Source organism: Lutjanus erythropterus, chromosome 1, assembly GCF_056507025.1.
Source record: "Lutjanus erythropterus isolate fLutEry1 chromosome 1, fLutEry1.hap2, whole genome shotgun sequence".
NCBI classification, from domain to species: Eukaryota; Metazoa; Chordata; class Actinopteri; order Lutjaniformes; family Lutjanidae; genus Lutjanus; species Lutjanus erythropterus.
In genome coordinates, this window is record NC_139317.1 from 25,267,792 (window position 1) to 25,285,728 (window position 17,937).

The 17,937-nt window shown below is 40.2% G+C and overlaps 1 protein-coding gene across 3 annotated transcripts in view; it reads left to right on the plus strand.

Annotated features, from left to right (window-relative positions):
- The window catches only part of furina (furin (paired basic amino acid cleaving enzyme) a), a 108,561-nt gene that overhangs the window by 60,866 nt on the left and 29,758 nt on the right, over positions 1 to 17,937 (plus strand). For all 3 annotated transcript variants that reach the window (XM_084718217.1, XM_084718218.1, XM_084718219.1), the window contains exons 4-7: positions 3,303 to 3,398; positions 7,300 to 7,428; positions 8,189 to 8,265; positions 17,214 to 17,302. In XM_084718217.1, coding sequence (XP_084574343.1) covers positions 3,303 to 3,398; positions 7,300 to 7,428; positions 8,189 to 8,265; positions 17,214 to 17,302 — 391 coding nt within the window. The remainder of the gene's footprint in view (positions 1 to 3,302; positions 3,399 to 7,299; positions 7,429 to 8,188; positions 8,266 to 17,213; positions 17,303 to 17,937) is intronic.

Below are 17,937 nucleotides of genomic sequence, written 5' to 3' on the forward strand. Positions count from 1 at the left end.
CTGTGCCTCGACCGTAATTGGCAAGTGAAAAGATGTCCTTTTTGATCAACAAGGACATATTTAATGTTAATTATTGAACTACAGTTTAGATAAGATTTAAATTGATGCATTTGTGCATTTCTAGTACCAAATAAGACTTGTTTTTGATGGTCATGTCATAATAACAAGAGTAAACCTTTGGTTGGTATCACAAGCTTTTCCAGTCACAATACAACAGTATTGCAATTTTAAACATATTTTTTGCAATATGTTCAGTATTGCCATAACATGTATGGTGAATATTGGACATTATTGCCATCTTTCAACTGCAAATTATGACCCCAAAGAAAAACTTTGTCAACTGTTTCAACTACAGCCCTGATTACAAAAAAACTGAGACTGTGTAAAAATCAAATAAAAACAGAATGCAATGATTTGCAAATAGTTTTCCTATATTCAACTGAAAAAAGTAGGATAAGACAAATAAGTAAGACAAGATATTTAATGTTCCAACTGATAAATGTGTACACCTATTCTGAATTTGATTGCCTTCTGTTTTTATTAAAAAAAAAAAAAGAAAGAAAGAGAAATGGGCAAGTAGACAGAATGACTAACACTGTCATAAAAAAAACTACCAGTCCTGCTGACCCTGACCTCACCAGATAAAAACACCATCTAGTGGACTGAAAAAGCAATTGATTTTATTGTTCTAGTATCAAAAGGGTTATGATTGATGATTCATATATGAAAAGATCAATATGATCAATGGCGTCTGTGTAGTAATACCATATTGCTACGCTATCAATTTTTCCCTTGTCCCTAGTAAGCATAATCTTAGTTGTGCCTGTTGTTTTAATTTAAGAGTTGTTGTGCTGGTCTGTCTTGTTAGACCTGGTAGCAATTCTGAAATATTTTCCACACAGCTCAAGTGTGACCTGAAGCTGCCACGTTGTCAAGAAAGGCGTGCACAAGACTACAAAGTTCTTGTGTATAATGTTTTTGTGTCTAGTCTACAATACAGAGGGAATTTAAAGTTACACCATGTTCCACAGTGATAAAAAGACAGTGTAATGAGCAGATTTACAATGCAAGCTACACAAGCTATATGGTGCAGTAAACAGTCTGTTCCCTTGTACATCATACATGACTTTCTCTGTTGCCACAGAGGGCGAATATTGCGCAAACATTGCATCTTTTTACTTCAGAATCCTGTCAGATTTAAACTGTCAGCATGTTTGCCACAGCAGATACCTACCCCATGTATGTGTGAAAACAGGAGGGGTTTCAAACAGGATTTCTTGTTTGATTGAAAAGCAGATGAGGAAATGGAAGAGGGGAAATCACATACACCGCCTTATGACGCAAGAGAAGATTGTCTGCTTCTATCTGACTGAAAATCACATGGACTCTTGTAATGAAGTCAAAGTTGGTCCTTGCATACAACTGAGTCTTTTCTACCCAGACTGTAGATATCCATTCTCTCTTTGAGTCAATAATACTGACATTTTCTCTAAAAGAAGCCAATATCAAAGCCTGACAGAGAGAAGAGCATCAACAATTGCCTTTCTGTCTCTAAATCCCTCTGAAACTAATTGGATGAAGTAATAACAGGATATATTCCTGATTTTGATGCTTCATAATTAAAGTTTTTAGATAACAAAATAACAAGGGGCGAGAAGCGTTTCATCAGTGAATACATACCTTCAATTGGGTGCAAACTCTGCTGTGCTGGGCTGACTCAAGCCAAGTGGCACATGTGTACAAAAAAGGAGTAAAAGAATCACAGCAGTTACCAATGGAGGTGAGGAGCTTCCTTGGTTTGTGCTGAGCAAGGGTGAAAATTAGTGTGCCCACCCAGGTGTCATGTTTCTATCACTGCCGATTGGAGCTGAAACCGATAAATACCCGTGACTTCTGCAGAGTCATTTAAACCAGGAAATAATGCCAAATATTCTTTTTCCCATTGAAGACGAAAGCCAGATGTTAGTAGGTTTTTTTTGTCCAGTGTAAAAGGAGATCTAGTGACTTCATTGTTATGAGGGAAAATGTCTTTGTATTGGGCTTAATGCCGAGGCGCAGCTCTCAAATGGAGTTTGAGTTTTTAGTTTGTTTTTCTGCATCAAACAGGTAAATGAAAACTTGGCTGACTGTGACTCTTCTGACCCAGCGATGTAGACAACTGCTAGGGGACAGCCCTACTGAAACAATTGCAGCCACATCCACCTGATTGTTAGCAGTAGTTCTCTGACTTTATGTCCCAAAAATCCTGCACAGTGCTCATTTTAAGTATGAAAAAGCGGTCACCCAGTTTTTGTGTGTAAACTGCCACAGCTGTACTTAACGGCTGACCTCATCTTACCAGTAAGAATCAGATGAGCACTGGTGGAAAAACCTTTCCTCCATTTAAACTGACTGAGCGTTTTCTCACCGGTCAAAAGACTGACACTAACACGAACTCCGTACACACAAGCCTCTCTCCACTCCTTGAAGAGAAATTATTCCATTATGACGTTATATTATGGTAGTGTTGAATTGGCATCGCTTCAGTGTAGCAGCTAATGTGACCTTCATTACTTCTTTCCTCTTTTACTCTTGTGTCTCTAGTGATCTGCAGAGGCGGAGGAGTGGGGGAGAGGTGCACTGTGATTTGGTTGTCCTTCACATCAGGTGCTCTGTCCTTGCGGCAGGCAGTTCTCTGTCTTCCTTCTCTGACATGTTTCTTTTTTTTTTTCTGCCGTTCTCGTCGAGTCTGCCCAGGCATTTTGCTGTGCAGTGAGCACAATTCTGCAGAGGGAGTAAGAAGCAGGCTTATTTTCACTGCATGCATTCTGCTTCTGTTAACACTTTCTGCGTGAGCTTGCACATTATGAAAGCCTGCTGCAGACCGGGTTTCTGTTGTGTTGTTCAACTTGTAGTGAATTTGTACCTCCGTGTGTGTCTGCGGTTGTATATTGTTAGAGTACATACATTTTTAGGTGTACACATAAGCATAACAGATCCTGGTGCGTCCAATTTCACAACAATCGAGAAATTTTAATTAGTCTCAGGCCATTCTGGAGTTCATCAGCGAGTCTCATTAGCAAGGAGCCTGCGATACCCCCTGTGCCTCTAATCTCACTCTGTCTGCTGTCGTCCCACTGAGAATTTGGATCTCTATTAATTCATTTGATGTGGTGACCCTAGCGTCCAGCACGCAATTATTTCTTTGGCTTTCGATATGACGAAGACCTGTTTGCAGCTGGAATATTTCCCTTTGCTTCTGTTTTTGTTTGTTTTCCTCATTTCTAAATATATGTTTCTTTGTCTGTGTATTTATTGTTTAGGTGACTTGGGCAGAGCAACAGGTGTCGAAACGGAGGAAAAAGAGGGATGTCTATGTAGAACCTTTTGATCCCAAGTTCAGGGACCAGTGGTACCTGGTGAGTATGAGCACTGCTGAACAGAAACTCCATTGAGCAAAAGGCTGTGTATGTGTGTTTTTGTGTGTGTCTGTGGTACATAATTCAGTGCTGCACATTGGTTGAGCTTTTTATCTACCTAAAGTCAATACAGGTAATTAAATTCAGGGGCTGTGATGTTTCCCCGGAGTCAGAAGACAAGTCTGTATGAATCCAATACACCATCTTTGTGTGAAATGCTGTTGTACATCTTGTTTGCAGAAGCACAAGTCTGAGTGACATCACGTAACAGATTCAGCTGGAACAGTATCATCCATACAGATACAGAGCACCTTTAAAATGCTGAACTGCACATTTTTTAACACTTGATAGTTTACTTAAGTCCGTAAAGCGCAACAACAAAGACAGAGGTGATTCACCTTCAAGCACTCTTGTTTTCAGCTGATTGATTTTTCACGTTGGACTTGAAGAATGTCGCTGATACATCGGCCTGTTAAAAGCAGCAGTAACAACCCCTGAGACTTTCTGTTCAGCTCCACTTTTCCTTCAATTACTGTGAGGACGCTTCAGGCGGGAGAAGATTCATGGTGATGCAAAACGGACTTGCATCACCAGTTGTTCAAAATGTGCACTAACAGAGGCAGACTGACATCCCCAGTGTGGTGGAGTAGTTAGTGGCAACTTGAAAGTCAAATGAGGCAGATAAAAGCCTGCTGCCTGGTTGTATCAATGTGACGGCATGTATAAGAGGCTGCCAAACGTTCGCAGCACTTACTAGTTTTTCACTGACAGTAAAACCTGTCTGTGACACATATGGACAGTTTTGTGCGAAATTAAATAGCAATTTTTACGATCGTTTGTGCCTGCGACTCACGAATAGACTGTTTTCATTAGCGATTCATCTGCTAATTATGTTGTCAGTTTATTGTTTAGTCTGTAAATTGCTTCTTTTATCCAGCCAATAGTCCTTAACCCAAAGACCCTCCATTTACTATCATAAATGACAAAGAAAAGTGGTTTTTTGTTTAAGAAGCTGGAAGTACCAAGTTTGACATTTTTGCTTGAAATATGACTAAAACAACATTGCTGCAGTACTTGGCAATTAATTTTCTAAACCAATTGATTAATCACCAAAGCATTGCAGCTCTATTATTGATTTATGCTTTGATATTTGATTAAGTTTCTAAAATCCCAGAAAATATTTTTTGAAAAGTCAAGTCACACATACCCAAAGCCTGAAGATAGTTTTAAATTCTCTTGTTTGACCAGTATGTTAAGATCCAAGGATGTTTCAGTGACTATCATACTGTACATTTGAGAAGCTTGAACTATAGTTGTTCATTCATTTTCTTACAATCAACTAATTGTTTCAGCTGAAGTGTTTTTGTTTCCATATTTTCCAATGATATCACTCAAAGAAATGGCAAATTTCATGATTGGAAACTGTTAAATTATTACTAAGGCTAAAGCCGTGCTAGTATTCATGAATATGATGCATCTTGTGGTCCTTTTCTTAAAAAAGCAGTGCTGAAGCTGTATGAGTGAAAAATATAAAAATAAAATCTGTAGGCAGGCACCCCATGAGGTTGTAAAGCTCATTAAACACCAAAAGACATGAAAACTGGAGCAACACCTTTGGTGTTCTCAGATCCTTTCCACTACTGGGACCAGCTGAGCTTTGAGCAGAATTTAAATGTCACCATGTCAACACTGGCAAAAAGAGCATATTGTGAGCATGTTAGTTGTTAACAAACTAAACAACCACCATTTAGCCTGTTAGCTTAGCATCAACCTGAACCTGACGGTGTTTGTTAATTTGTTTTAGAGGTATTGTATCGCAAACTGAAGAGTTAGACAACTGGATATTCATGTTAGTGGGGCAGAGTGAAAAGTAGGAGGATAACTAGGATGGATCCTACAGACACCTGGAATGACTGCATGAAATTTAAAGGAGCAATGTGTAAAATACGGCCAGAATTTAAATTAACTAATATTATCAACAGAATGTGAAGAAGTAACAGTTGTGACACTCTGTGTAGTGTTGTAGAAATAAATACTGAAGTAAGCTTGCTAACCAGCGAGCCTTGGCCTGTCCTGTCTTTTAAATGCCACTTTCTACCTCAAGAGGTGGTAGTCTGATCCTCTGGTACTTTAAGCTGGGAGGTGTATGCAAGCGGCGAGGTTATTATTTTCACAAACTGTCTTATCTTTTTTAATCTAATAAATAAACAAAATAAACCCACAAAATATTAAGAAAGAATATTTTTACACCTGTTATCTATATTAAACCATACACCTTCTGAATTCAGGTTTCTCTCTTTTACCAAACTAAGACAAGCTTGTTTGTAAAACACACTTCAGGCTCAACAGAAACAAAAGAAATGCACCAAAAAGTCTTGTTTTTCTTTCCACTGTTCAACAATCACCAACTCTGGTTTGGCTGAAAACAAATCTTTAATCTACCGTGTTGAATGTGAAAATATTCTGGCTCCCTGCTGCCTCTCTGATGACTAGGCTTCCTCCTGTCCCTGCCTGCAGTCCTCATGGCTCTCGGAGTCAAAGTCCTGGTGGTGCCACTGTAAAAATCACCTCCGTACTGATTCCCTGACCCCTGTCAGTCTCAGAGGCTGTGTCCAGTCCCTGTCCAGTCTTGTTCACTGAGAGGCTGGTTAGCCTGGTTCTGTTGCCCACGGTGCAAACATTAATACTTCACCGGTACTCTGAGCTGCAGGTTTGGCCAGACTGTAGTCATAATAGGGCCTCTAGCCACATGGCTACCTAAGCAAGTGGCAGCTAGTAGGCTAGCTACAGCCAAAGGTAGTTATAGCTGCAAGTATAGTAAGCAGCTGTTTGCAGTTACTGTGGTTACATGCTGCCCCTGTGTGTTTTATGTGTTTTGTAATTGTTAACTTTGACAGGTGACCATGTTTTACACATTGCATCTTCAATGACAGCCCATCCAATGTATCTTAAGATATTTCACTCTAGACTTAAGTGTGGGACCACTACTAGTGTGGGACTATATACCATGCCATTAGCATGGTAAAACTAAGTTTCTTGCTTGCAGCTCTGCGTAATTGGAGTGGTGGTAAAAGTTTGTTGAACAGCTTCATAGAGGAAAGAAAAATGTGTTAAAATGCAAAAAAAATCAAATTTGCTAGGTTGACCCTGAACTCCTAAACTCAGGGCCTCAGATGGTGTTTCTTTCATTTGTAGCTCCAGTGAATATTACGTGCCTCTTGCTTATCTCTACAATTGTGATTAAGTTCTAAGAAGAGCTGTTGATTGTGGATTGGTCATATACTGTCCACTTTGCTGCATTACAGACAGAGACCTCTTCCTCTGTCATTATGCAATTACATTCTGTGTGTTTTAATTAATAGGTAATCGTGGTAATATATTTTCACGAGTGCAAAGGTTGTAGGAATGTGCTGCCTCTCTCTCCAGACATTGAATAAGGCTGTGCCTTATTAAAGCTGAACCTGGCTGGCCAGAGGAGAGTGTGGGTGGTGCTGTTGGCAGGGTGTCCTTGGTGGACATGTGCCAATGGTCAGCATCTGTTGTAACAATGAATATTTATTATTTTCTAATATTTATCTAAATGATGTGACATTTTTTCATCACTGTTAAATCAATGGGCAAACCTCAAAGCAAAGATCTTGTGCTGTACATATGCTCACATGCTCTGGTTCTCAGTGTGCAGTGTATTCAGTAAAGGAAGAATGACTGAAATTCAATAAGCGGCACCTTTTTTCATGCATGCTTCAGTCAAAAGCTCAGTCTTCATCTAAATGTCTTTAAATGATTGCTTTTTTTTTTTTAAGCCCTTCCAGTATTATTTCAAAAGCACAGTCTTTTCAGCACTCAGGTATCTCTCAGATAATTAGATTCCCACTAAGTTATTTGCTCTCTTCATCCTCAGTACAACGGCAACCATCGTGACTTGAATGCCAAAGCTGCGTGGCAGTTGGGCTACACAGGTAAAGGCGTGGTGGTGTCCATCCTGGATGATGGAATAGAGAAGAACCATCCTGACCTGAGCGATAACTACGTGAGTACAACTCCCCAATGAGCTGAAACATTATGTTTTCCATGGAGAAGCTGTGTTTCTGCTGCGGCAAACAGAATGATGATAAGAACAGAACAAATAGAGCAGATTTTGAATTAAAGATGGTATCTTCCTTGTGCTAAAACTGAGCGTCTGATGGATTTTAAGAATCATGTCCCTGCAGACAGATTTTGAGGTTTTAAATGTTGCACATTTTTTAAGTATTTGAATGAACCAAACTCTGAAAAAGTGGTTTCTGCACATGGATGTGGGAAGTAGGGCTGCAAAGGGGGCTACAGCACACCTTAAAATCATTAAAAAAATACATCAGCCAGACTTTTGATGCACTAGTAAGCTGATTTGTGTTAAGCTAGGAAAGACTTGATTTTTTTTTATCCATTGCTGATCATTGATGTCTTAGTCTATAATATGAAAACAACCTAATTTCTAACCCTGATTAAGTCAAGGCAGTCAGATCTATCACATGCAAACACCCTGAGGTGTTATATGGAGTTTAGAGTGTCTTATTAAATTAAAATAACCAAGACCCAGAGAATTCAATCCAATCAGCTACAGCTAGAGTACATAAGGTACCTGCAGTTATTGCCACTGTACACTGATTGTAGATTGTGATCTAGATTATGAAAGGTATCTGGTAACTAGAGCTTACTCTATTTTTTGAGGTTCTCTCAGCACCCCAAAGCTGACTTCCAGCGTCTGTGTTCCTGCAACTGACTCTAACAACCGATCTGTGTTTTCTCAGGACCCGGATGCCAGCTATGATGTGAACGACGGTGACCCAGATCCTCAGCCTCGATACACACAGCTTAATGACAACAGGTAGCAATCTACACAGATAACTGTTTAATTTCCACTCTTCTCTTTGTCTTTTGCCCTGGAACCACTCATTAGTGTTTTCTAAATGCTGCCTGTGTGGGGGACATGTCAGGATTAAATTGCACTTGTTCACCAATTTGTCTGCCTCACTGTCTGATAGGTGACAGCTGACATGTAAATCCGCCTATGGCTGTTTCTCATCCACTGTGGAGTCAAAGGACACCATTTGTGAGAACAAAACTAATTAAAGGCCATAGCCTTTGGGGATTGTTTTGTCCAAGACATTTTAATTTTCTGCCATTTAATGCTTTTTACTCTCCACAAATGGGCAATTACTTCCTAATATGAATCCTGCCCCCGACTCAGGAGTTGGTGTGTTTGTTTTGGCCTCTTAAATCACACAAATGCCACCAGGGCATTCTATAGCCTGGGTAAGTAGAGTAAATCTACACCAGGATTAAGGTAGTGTGTGAAGAAAACAGCTTTATTGCAGTGGCCTCTGCAGATGGCATTAGGAGTTGTTTACCACCACAGTGATGTCTTGCAGAGAATTGATTGAATTAAGTTCATCAGCATTAATGAAACAGAGCAAATCTCTCGGCTCTGGAGGGCCCTCGCTCGTCTTCCTTCATTCCCACCGCCTGCCTCCCTTCTGACTTTAATTTCTGATTTGCTGTAATCTGCTGTTTGTGGGCTGCTGGCCTGAGAGGCTTTTTTTTTTTTTATCTCGAAGCTCACTGTGATTACCGGTGATAGGCAGAGAAGATTATAGTTGGAAGGATGGATGGAAATCAGACGTCCCCAACTGAGACAGGGGCCCTGGAGTGGTGCTGAAAATATGGAGGCCTGAGGGGATACAGTCAGTGCATACTGTAACTAAACTAATGCTGTATCTACTCCTTGGAGCCTTTGTGGAACTTAAGAGGTGAAGGCTGATTGTGTAGGGTGTGTAATTGTTTTCATACTTAAAATAAAATATACTTTAGGGCAGAAACACACACAGACACATGCAGGTATTAGTAAAGTTTTGATGAACATGGAAACAGTTCAAACAATATGCCGTCACTTTCTAATTCAGCCCAATTGAATGCTTTGTGCCAGCGCCTGAAACTGTTTTCCCTAAATGGTGGAATTTCTTGTGGAGGAATGTGGGAGAACATCCCTGCAGTGCAGCTCCACAGATCAACAATCTATGCCAAGGCACGCTTAAGCTCCTCGGGTGGCTCATAGTGGCCCAGAGCCCAGCTAAGACACTTACTATTGATGTTTCCTTCATTTTGGCTGCACCTCTTTCCAACCCGCGCTCACCTCAGCCCTTATCTCTTGCCACCCAGCTCTCCGTGTCTTCCTTGTGGCAAGACCAATTTAAGAGGAAGCATATGTGTGTGTGTGTGTGTGTGTGTGTGTGTGTGTGTGTGTGTGTGTGTGTGTGTGTGTGTGTGTGTGTGTGTGTGTGTGTGTGTGTGTGTGTGTGTATGTGTGTTTCTCTTATTTTTGCAGTGGGTTGGTGCAGATGCATGTGTAAACAACCTGTGGGCGGGCATGAAAATGTGTAAGGTTGTGTTAAGACTGTAAGTGTCTGTTCCCTGCAAAAAGCCCAACTCTGTTCACCTTCATAAAGCTGTCTTTCTTTCCCAGCATACGGGAAGCAGCGAGGATGGCTCAGTAGCAATGTGACCATTCACCCTCATGTTTATCTAAGACGGCATGTGATCTAAGATGTTTCCCTTTCCAGGGTTTCCTCTGGCTCCTATCAGGATGGTTTCCAAATGTGCATTTTCTGGATTAAAGGAGAAATATGTAGCAATTTTGCATCCAAAAATGAGCACTGCAGTCCAAATAGCGACGTGAAGTCATAGATTCTAAATGAAACAGGTTGAAATCCTATGTAAAATAATGTCTATGGTTGAAGCGAGTTGTTTCCCCTCACCTCTTCCTCCCCAGAGTTAAGGAAGCTCAGGCAGGCTGCAGGAGCACAAGATGAACACATCATTGTAAAACAATAACAAGCAATGACAAGTCCTGTGCTGTAAGTTGATCAGCTGTTAATTACTGTCAGTTGTCTGTCGATATAAAGTTAAGCCTGTTATCCTGAAAACAAAAGCACACTGATCCAAAAATACACACTCTGGACTTGGAATTCAATGGCTGCCTGTCTTACTGTACTGAATCACTGTATTCACCATCTGCAATAAACATGCATAATTTTACTTGATGAATAAAAGCAAACAAACTTACTTTACAAAACAAGGAATAGTGCAGACTGACTGCACATGTAAATTCAGAAATATTTACTGCAAAAACGATGGATGAAGGGACATATTTAACAGTACTCCAAACAGCAGGCTGATTAATTTTCACCAGACCCTACATTAATCTCTCTCTAGACGTTTTCTTATTACTCTCACTACCATGCTCTATAAACATCACCAGACCTTTTGTCCTGAAGGCCAGCTCATTAGTAAACTGGCAGAACCATTAAAAGACTTAAGAAGGAGCAGAGCAAAAACAGTTGTACAGATTTACCTTTGAGGTTCAGTGCAGCCTAGAGACTAATGAACAGTGAACAGCGCTATCCACTGCCGCGAGAGGCTCAATGATTTTTTTTTTTTTTTAAGTAATTAAGCTAATGCAAGAAAGAAAAAGCAAGTGAATGAACAATGCTGTGCTCCAGACTCAGAAGTGGGACCTTGAAGATAAAGAAAAGATCTATGCAATGTTGGACAACTGCATATTTCACAACATAGTTTTTTGTTTTTCGTGTTTTTGTTTCTGGTTGCGTGTCTGAAAATACTGAACAGGAAGCCCATGAGAGCATTTTGGAGGTGCAGAGCTAAATCAGCTGCGACGCTCTCTTTGTTATAATGCGGAATATCTGCGGAAGTAACTGTCAGTTTTTGTCTTTCAAGCACATAATTTCTCAGATAGTTTTGTGTTAGTTAGTTTCAGCAAATACTGAATGTAAAACTGTCGGCGTAAGGTACAGTAGCATACTCGAGATGAGGGGAAAGCTGAAGTCTCGTAGGGAGAGAGGATGGACCTGCCGGTCTATGTGGGTTCATGAGATTTTGAGGGGAAGAAACGTCACAGTGAGTAGCATTGTTCACTTCAAGAGCTGAATTAAGATGAAGCTATTTGTCCCACCCCTCCTCCACTGTGATTAGACAGCTGGAAAAAAATACAGTGACAAGTGAGAGCATTTTACCCAAAGTTGAATATTTTTCGACTCTTAGTGACCAACAAAAAAAAAGGAAACGCTCAGCGCAGAATAGATGCTCAGCACCTTGTCATGCTGCTGGCATTTGTAGCAGAGTAAAAAGCAGCGTTGCCATTGGAAATGATTCAAAAAATATGCTGGCCTCAGGAAAAAAATGCTTTGGACACTGCTCCTTGGAGGTTTGCTGTATGTTTACACAGCTCAAGAAAACCTGTAGCATCATTTGCAGATCTTTATATAAAAAGCCAAAAAGCTGCTTTTATGCCACTTTTTTTTTTTTTTGGTAATGCGCAATTGGTGCAGATTTGAGTTAATACTTTTCCCATCTTTGCACCGTGTCCACAAAACACAGTTTGGATACATGTGTATGACAATAGCATGTCTCTCTTGGAAGTCTCCAGAGAGAAGCAGTTTTAGGCTTTGCAGTGATAATAGTTCTGCCAGCTGTGAGTATGAATACTGATCATGTTTTTGGCCTCGGGCCTGCAGCCAACTGTAGTTCGCTGTAACCTGAGTGGGTCTCTGTGTGTAGGATCTGCCATGGGGTTTGTTCTGGCTGTAATCAGAACAAGACTTTGCTGAAATTACACTTTGCTCACGATAATCTCCTGTTATCACCATTACGTATGATGCAGGAATCTGAGGTTATTGCACAATGTATCGGATACAAAAGGTGTTCTGAAGTTTCTTTGAGCTCCTCTCACTTCTGTTTCCAAGAAGCAAGTGACTTTCTATCAAGATTTTGTTGAGAAGGATTAGTGAAGGCATGAAAGTGTTTTAAATAAAAAGCAGATGTTGTTCACACTGAAATTGTTGGCACGAGTGCGTTGAGATGAAAACACACAGTTAAGCCTTTAAATGGACAGTTTGAATTATATTGGTAATGTGACACCAACAATAATTGGCAGATGCGTCATTGATTTTTATTTTGGTTCACTGGAGACTCGTCTAAATTAGAGTTGTGAAGTATTCACCACGGAGTATTCACTTTGTGTGCTGTGTCAAGACATAACTAAATCAAGTTTTATTAATTAGAGGGACAAAGTGATCATGCATGTGATGAATTAAAGCTTGTTTTATCATGATATTTTATTTATGTAGAGATAAATCTTACATTTGCTTAAATGGATAGTTTGGATTATTTGGTATGGCATTGTATGAGGTAGTCAGTGTACTAGCACTGAGTTTAGGGGCACCAGCATGGAAACTAAGAGATGTACAACTGTGGACAGAGTCAGCAGCAAAAGGTACTTTAGCCTCTTCCATCTAAAAAGCAATGAGTTTAAGTGTACACTATATTTAGAATATTTTCACCAGTTTACTTTGCTATCAGACAGGCTTTTTCAATGGGAATCAGCCATTATATAAGCTAATGTAGCGCTCTCCAAACCAAACAAACTCCACAGGTGAAAACAGTAATTTGACCTCACAGACCACAGGAGTTGCTTTTCTACTGCTGCCTTGATCTATTCATTTGTTAGTGTTACTGTGTGACTTAGGCATTGGGGAGGGTTAGTTTGGATTCACCAAAGTCACACAATAACACAAACAAACTAACAGAGGAAACCATAGACCAGCAACTCCCCCATTTCTTCAAGGTAAAATTCCCAATTTCATCTGTGGAGTGATATTTGCCCTATATAACAGTGGTTTCCCACTGATAAAAGGCTGTCTAAGAGCAAAGTAAAGCGGTGAAAATATTCTAAATATAGCAGTCTTAAACACATATAGATTGATTTTTGTTTATTTTTTTGGGTTGACCTTTTAACCACCTTATGTTGCTGACCCTGTCCATAGCAGTTCATCGCTTAGCTGCCATTCTGGTGCCCTTCTCTTCTTCTGTGGTGTGGGGGCGTGCCAACTGGCATCTGCTGCAGGTAATACACTGACTGGTGATAAGTACCTCATGCAGCTCCACTTCAGATAATCGGCACTATCCCTTGAAGCACTTCAATGTGTATATACTATATAACTCTTGGTAACAAGAATATCTTAAAGGGCTTTACAAAAAACGAGCCAAAGAACATCTAACAAAAACAAATGTGTCACAGTGAGAAGAAAAACATAAGCTAATGAAACTACCAAGTTTCATGTCCACTAGGTTTGTTTTAAGACCATCACATGGCCATTGCATCAAAATCAAGTAAAACATCTCTTATTGTGTAACCTGCTGTGATAATCAGAGTGCTTGATTCAGTCATAACGGCATGCTTGAGTTGGTTTGGATAGTTGTTGAATAGTCGTTGAAAACGTTTAGGTTCACAGCATCAGAATAGATAATAGCTGTTTGTTTTAAGAATTGGAAGCAGTTGAGTGTTAGGACTCCTGAGTGTCTGAGCCAGAGTGTCAGGCAGATACTACAGCACTGATAATTAATCTGTGTGACTTGTTAACAACTGATTGAACAATGCTGTACTTGTAGTGACAGACAGCTCTTTGTTCCTGCAGAAAGTGTCTGGATGTGGTTTCAGTTCATGTGATGATCTCCTGCACCGTGCTGTCACTTCTTTGGTCTCCTCGCTAAACCCCGGGCCTGGAGGATGAATCCAGGTTTGGTTTCATGTGATGTCAGACTCATCAGGATGTCGGATCAGTACGAGTGTGTGCATACAGACAAATTGAGGACATTCAGTCATGCCTTGCCCTTATTGTCAGTAGCTCCCTCCGGCATCTCATCATGACTGATCATCCTGCTGACAGATGAACTCACAGAGTCAAGGTTTCTAATTAGCTGTGGTATAATCCTGCATTTGGGGATTTTGGGCTGTAAACTATCAAGATCTTAACCGTGAGTGCCATTTGTAATTCTTCTGCAAGTTTAATGGAGCAGTTTAATGGCTGAGAGTTGTTTGTTGTATGTGTGCACGCAATGTTATGGTGATGAATAAAGTCTTCTGAAATATCACAGCAGATTCAAGATTTTATTTTAGTTTGTATAGAGCACCAAATTAATTGTCCAACATATATTACAGGCAGTTGTTTTGTAGCACTGCTGGACTTCCTTCTTGCGGTTTCAGGTCCTGTTTTAATTTTAAACTATTCCAGTATTTTGCATCCTAAGTGTGGAAGCGTTTGTTGTTAAGACCTCCTTGTATGAGCCCCTCAGTCCCTGATATATAGCCTATCAATGATAATGTCTTTGTCCACATAAAGCAACATTTGACTTCAAAAGTTACTTGGTGGACTAAACATTTTTTATTGTAGTCACACCGAGCAGTTATGCTCACTACCTGCGGATCAGTAGTTGAATGATAATGTCTTCATGTTAGAGACTTGTGTAAGTCTTGTTGCAAAAATAGCTGAAAGCAGGCTCATTTCAAAAGAACATTTTACAAAAGTGTTTGACCTACTGATGCACTCCTCTTCACATTCTTATTGACCCAAACAGCGAGTGGGAGCAGTAAAAGGATATCTTCTTGTATCCATTTTATCTCTCCCAGGAAAATCACTCCCAAAAACCTGATTATGCAAGTCGTTCTTGCATAATCAGATTCTGAAACCGAGAGATTCACCTCTGTAACAGCATTTGTATGCTATGAATCAGTCTACCGTGTAAGTGACTGTAATGAATGTGTCAAAGGAACGTTTGGAAAGAGGCTCAGTCGAACACTGCAGGTATATGCCTGTGCATGCCCGGCATCCCATCGCAGACACCTGAGCTGTTGCTTATTATCAGCTGCATCGCAAACACGGATGCTGTAGGACATATGACTCCAAAGTCAAGGAATGTGAAGATAAAGTTCTCTGGAAAATTGGCCAGATGACATTTGTGTGTGTGTGTGTGTGTTTTTGTGTATGTGTGCGTGTGTGTGTGTGTGTGTGTTTGTGTGTGTGTGTGTGTGTGTGTGTGTGTGTGTGTGTGTGTGTGTGTGTGTGTGTGTGCGTTTAGTTTGTGTGTCTGTAAATATGTTTTTATTACCCAGCAGCAGACCGTGCAGCCTCTGACTCCATCTATCTGACGTCCTGTGACACATTAGAAACGCAGTGTCGACTGTCGTATTGACATTAACCTCTGCCCGCTCTGCTCTTCACTGTGTCTAAATAGATCTCTTGAGCCTGACATATTAATTACAATACTCTGACCTTTTGTCATTATACCTGTGTTTTTATTGGAAGCAAAAGTCTGTAGGATGATCAGAATTAGCGAGTCAAATAAATGGCTTCTGTGACCTCTGATCTCTCTATTGTGAGCAGTTTAAATTGCATTTCAGGAAATTCAGCTCAGGGGATTAATGGTTTCTTTAATGCTTATTAATAACTGATATCAGCAGCTTTGGCAGGGTACCCTCAGATTAAATGTCCATATCCGGACAGCTGATATAGTCCATTGTGTCAGGGAAGGATGTCTGCTACTGCTGGTGTTTTCTTCAGTTTTTTTGGCTTGGCTGGAGTGCCTCAGTGGAAACCTGCTGGTGTAGATAGTGCCTCCAGTGGTGAATATCCACTGTTTCTGTTGTTTCCTGATGTGGCACAGTGTTGCCCAGGCTCTAGCACTCCTGTCTGGGAAGAATGGCTGCACTCCAGAGGGGGTTGCGCCACAGTTTGAAAGACATTAAGAGTGCATATCCATCTGGCGACCAGGGGAATGCACCTGACTGGAATGTGATGATCAGCAGCCCCCTGTGTAGCGGCTTCTTGGATTTCTACCCCACGGTGCCTGGAGCTAGATCTTACTACAGAGGCTTAGTGGAAGACCCATTGTGAAAACGGCAAATCTAATTCACAATTTCCTCCCCTTTGTGGCGGTAGTATGTCATCTGATTTCCCCTTTTCCTTTGACATGAATCAGGCCTTGAAGGCATTCCAAGGTTACTGATGCCAGAAGGCCATGGATAATCTGAGATGGTCTACACTCATTGGCTTAATGTTTTTCTTTTGGACAAATGGGAATTCAGATTTGTTTGAAGGAATCAAAGCCAAGAACCTGTCTCCATGAGTTTGTTTTGTCTCCGTCTACAGCTTGACCTCCACAGTACACAAGGGAGCACATACTTTAAAAAGAAAGCATTGTTAGACATGTACACTGCCTGTACTGTTGGTACATATACAGTAAAGCGGTGCATCATTAGGTGAATGACACTTACAACAACAATATAAATGCAACATTTTTCTTTTGATCCCATTTTTCATGAGTTGAAGTAAAAAATTTAAGACTATTTCTGGGCACACAATTCTAGCGTAAACATCCCTACTAAGTCCAACAAATCTGCTTTTCTGCTTTTCTTATTTGATTTCTCATTAATTCATATACACCTTTTTCTAATGTTTTTATGGTTTAATGTAGCAAAATATGTTAAAGCCTGGCATGGGTTTAATGGGTACCTCATGTATCCTTTAAGCTGATGGGTGTTCCAAATAAGACCACTTTGTGATTTCTTAATAAATATACAGTATATTCTAAAAATCTTAACGATACACACTTCAATTCTATTCAAAAAAATGCTGTTCAAATTTGTAATCTCATAGCTCTCAAACACCTTTTATTTTGACCAGTCCAGGGCACACTTGTACAATAATCATGCTATTTAATCAGTATCTCTATATTCAATTCCTGTCTTGTGGCTGGATTATCTTGGCAAAGAAGTGCTCACTAATACAGATTTTAACAAATTTGTAAACAAAACTTCAGCTTGTCAAAAACAGGAGCAGTAACCAAAGTTTTGCATTTATATTTTTGTTGAGCATAGTTTCCTGTAAACATTCCTCTCACTTGTTCGTTCTTCCTCCTCTGCAGGCATGGAACACGATGCGCAGGAGAGGTGGCAGCAGTAGCCAACAATGGGATCTGTGGAGTTGGCGTGGCCTACAATGCCAAGATTGGAGGTAAGGTCAAATAAAAAACAAGTAGATGATTGATTTATTCCCACAAGGACAAACCTTAGTTTCTTTCCTTGTTTTCTTTTTTGACTGCCAGAATAGCTGAAATTCTTATTCTGCAGCGCCAGTGTTATTTTCAGTCTATTTTCCGGGCACAGCATGCCACTGAATCTTTGGAGCATCCCCGCGGTTGTGATGTGGCTTGCCAATACACTGTAAATGTATTGGTTTTGCACAGAGTAACAGTATTCAAAAGTCACAGTGATATGCAGTTTCTGAAATGGTTTGATGCAGTAGCTTTGAGGGAATCTCTTTTAACTTCATTTCAAATTCACTGTTCTTAGCTTGTGTACAAATTGAATGAAAATAGCTGATAGGACTCGCTTCTGATGTTACACCGATGAGTATCTACTGTAAATGGGTGTGTCCTACAGTCAAGTATAAAACCACCTCTTCCATGAGCTGAATTGACAAGTCTGACAAAGAAGATAACGTTGCAAGCTTCATGAAGATGGGGTTTGTTCCAGAGCTGCTGTGCTGGGTTGCATTAGATTGTACAGATGTACTTAAGAAACTGCTAACTTACTGGATTTAGAGACATCTGGCTGTGCTGGTTGCATCTCTTGAAGTGAGAGAAAGAG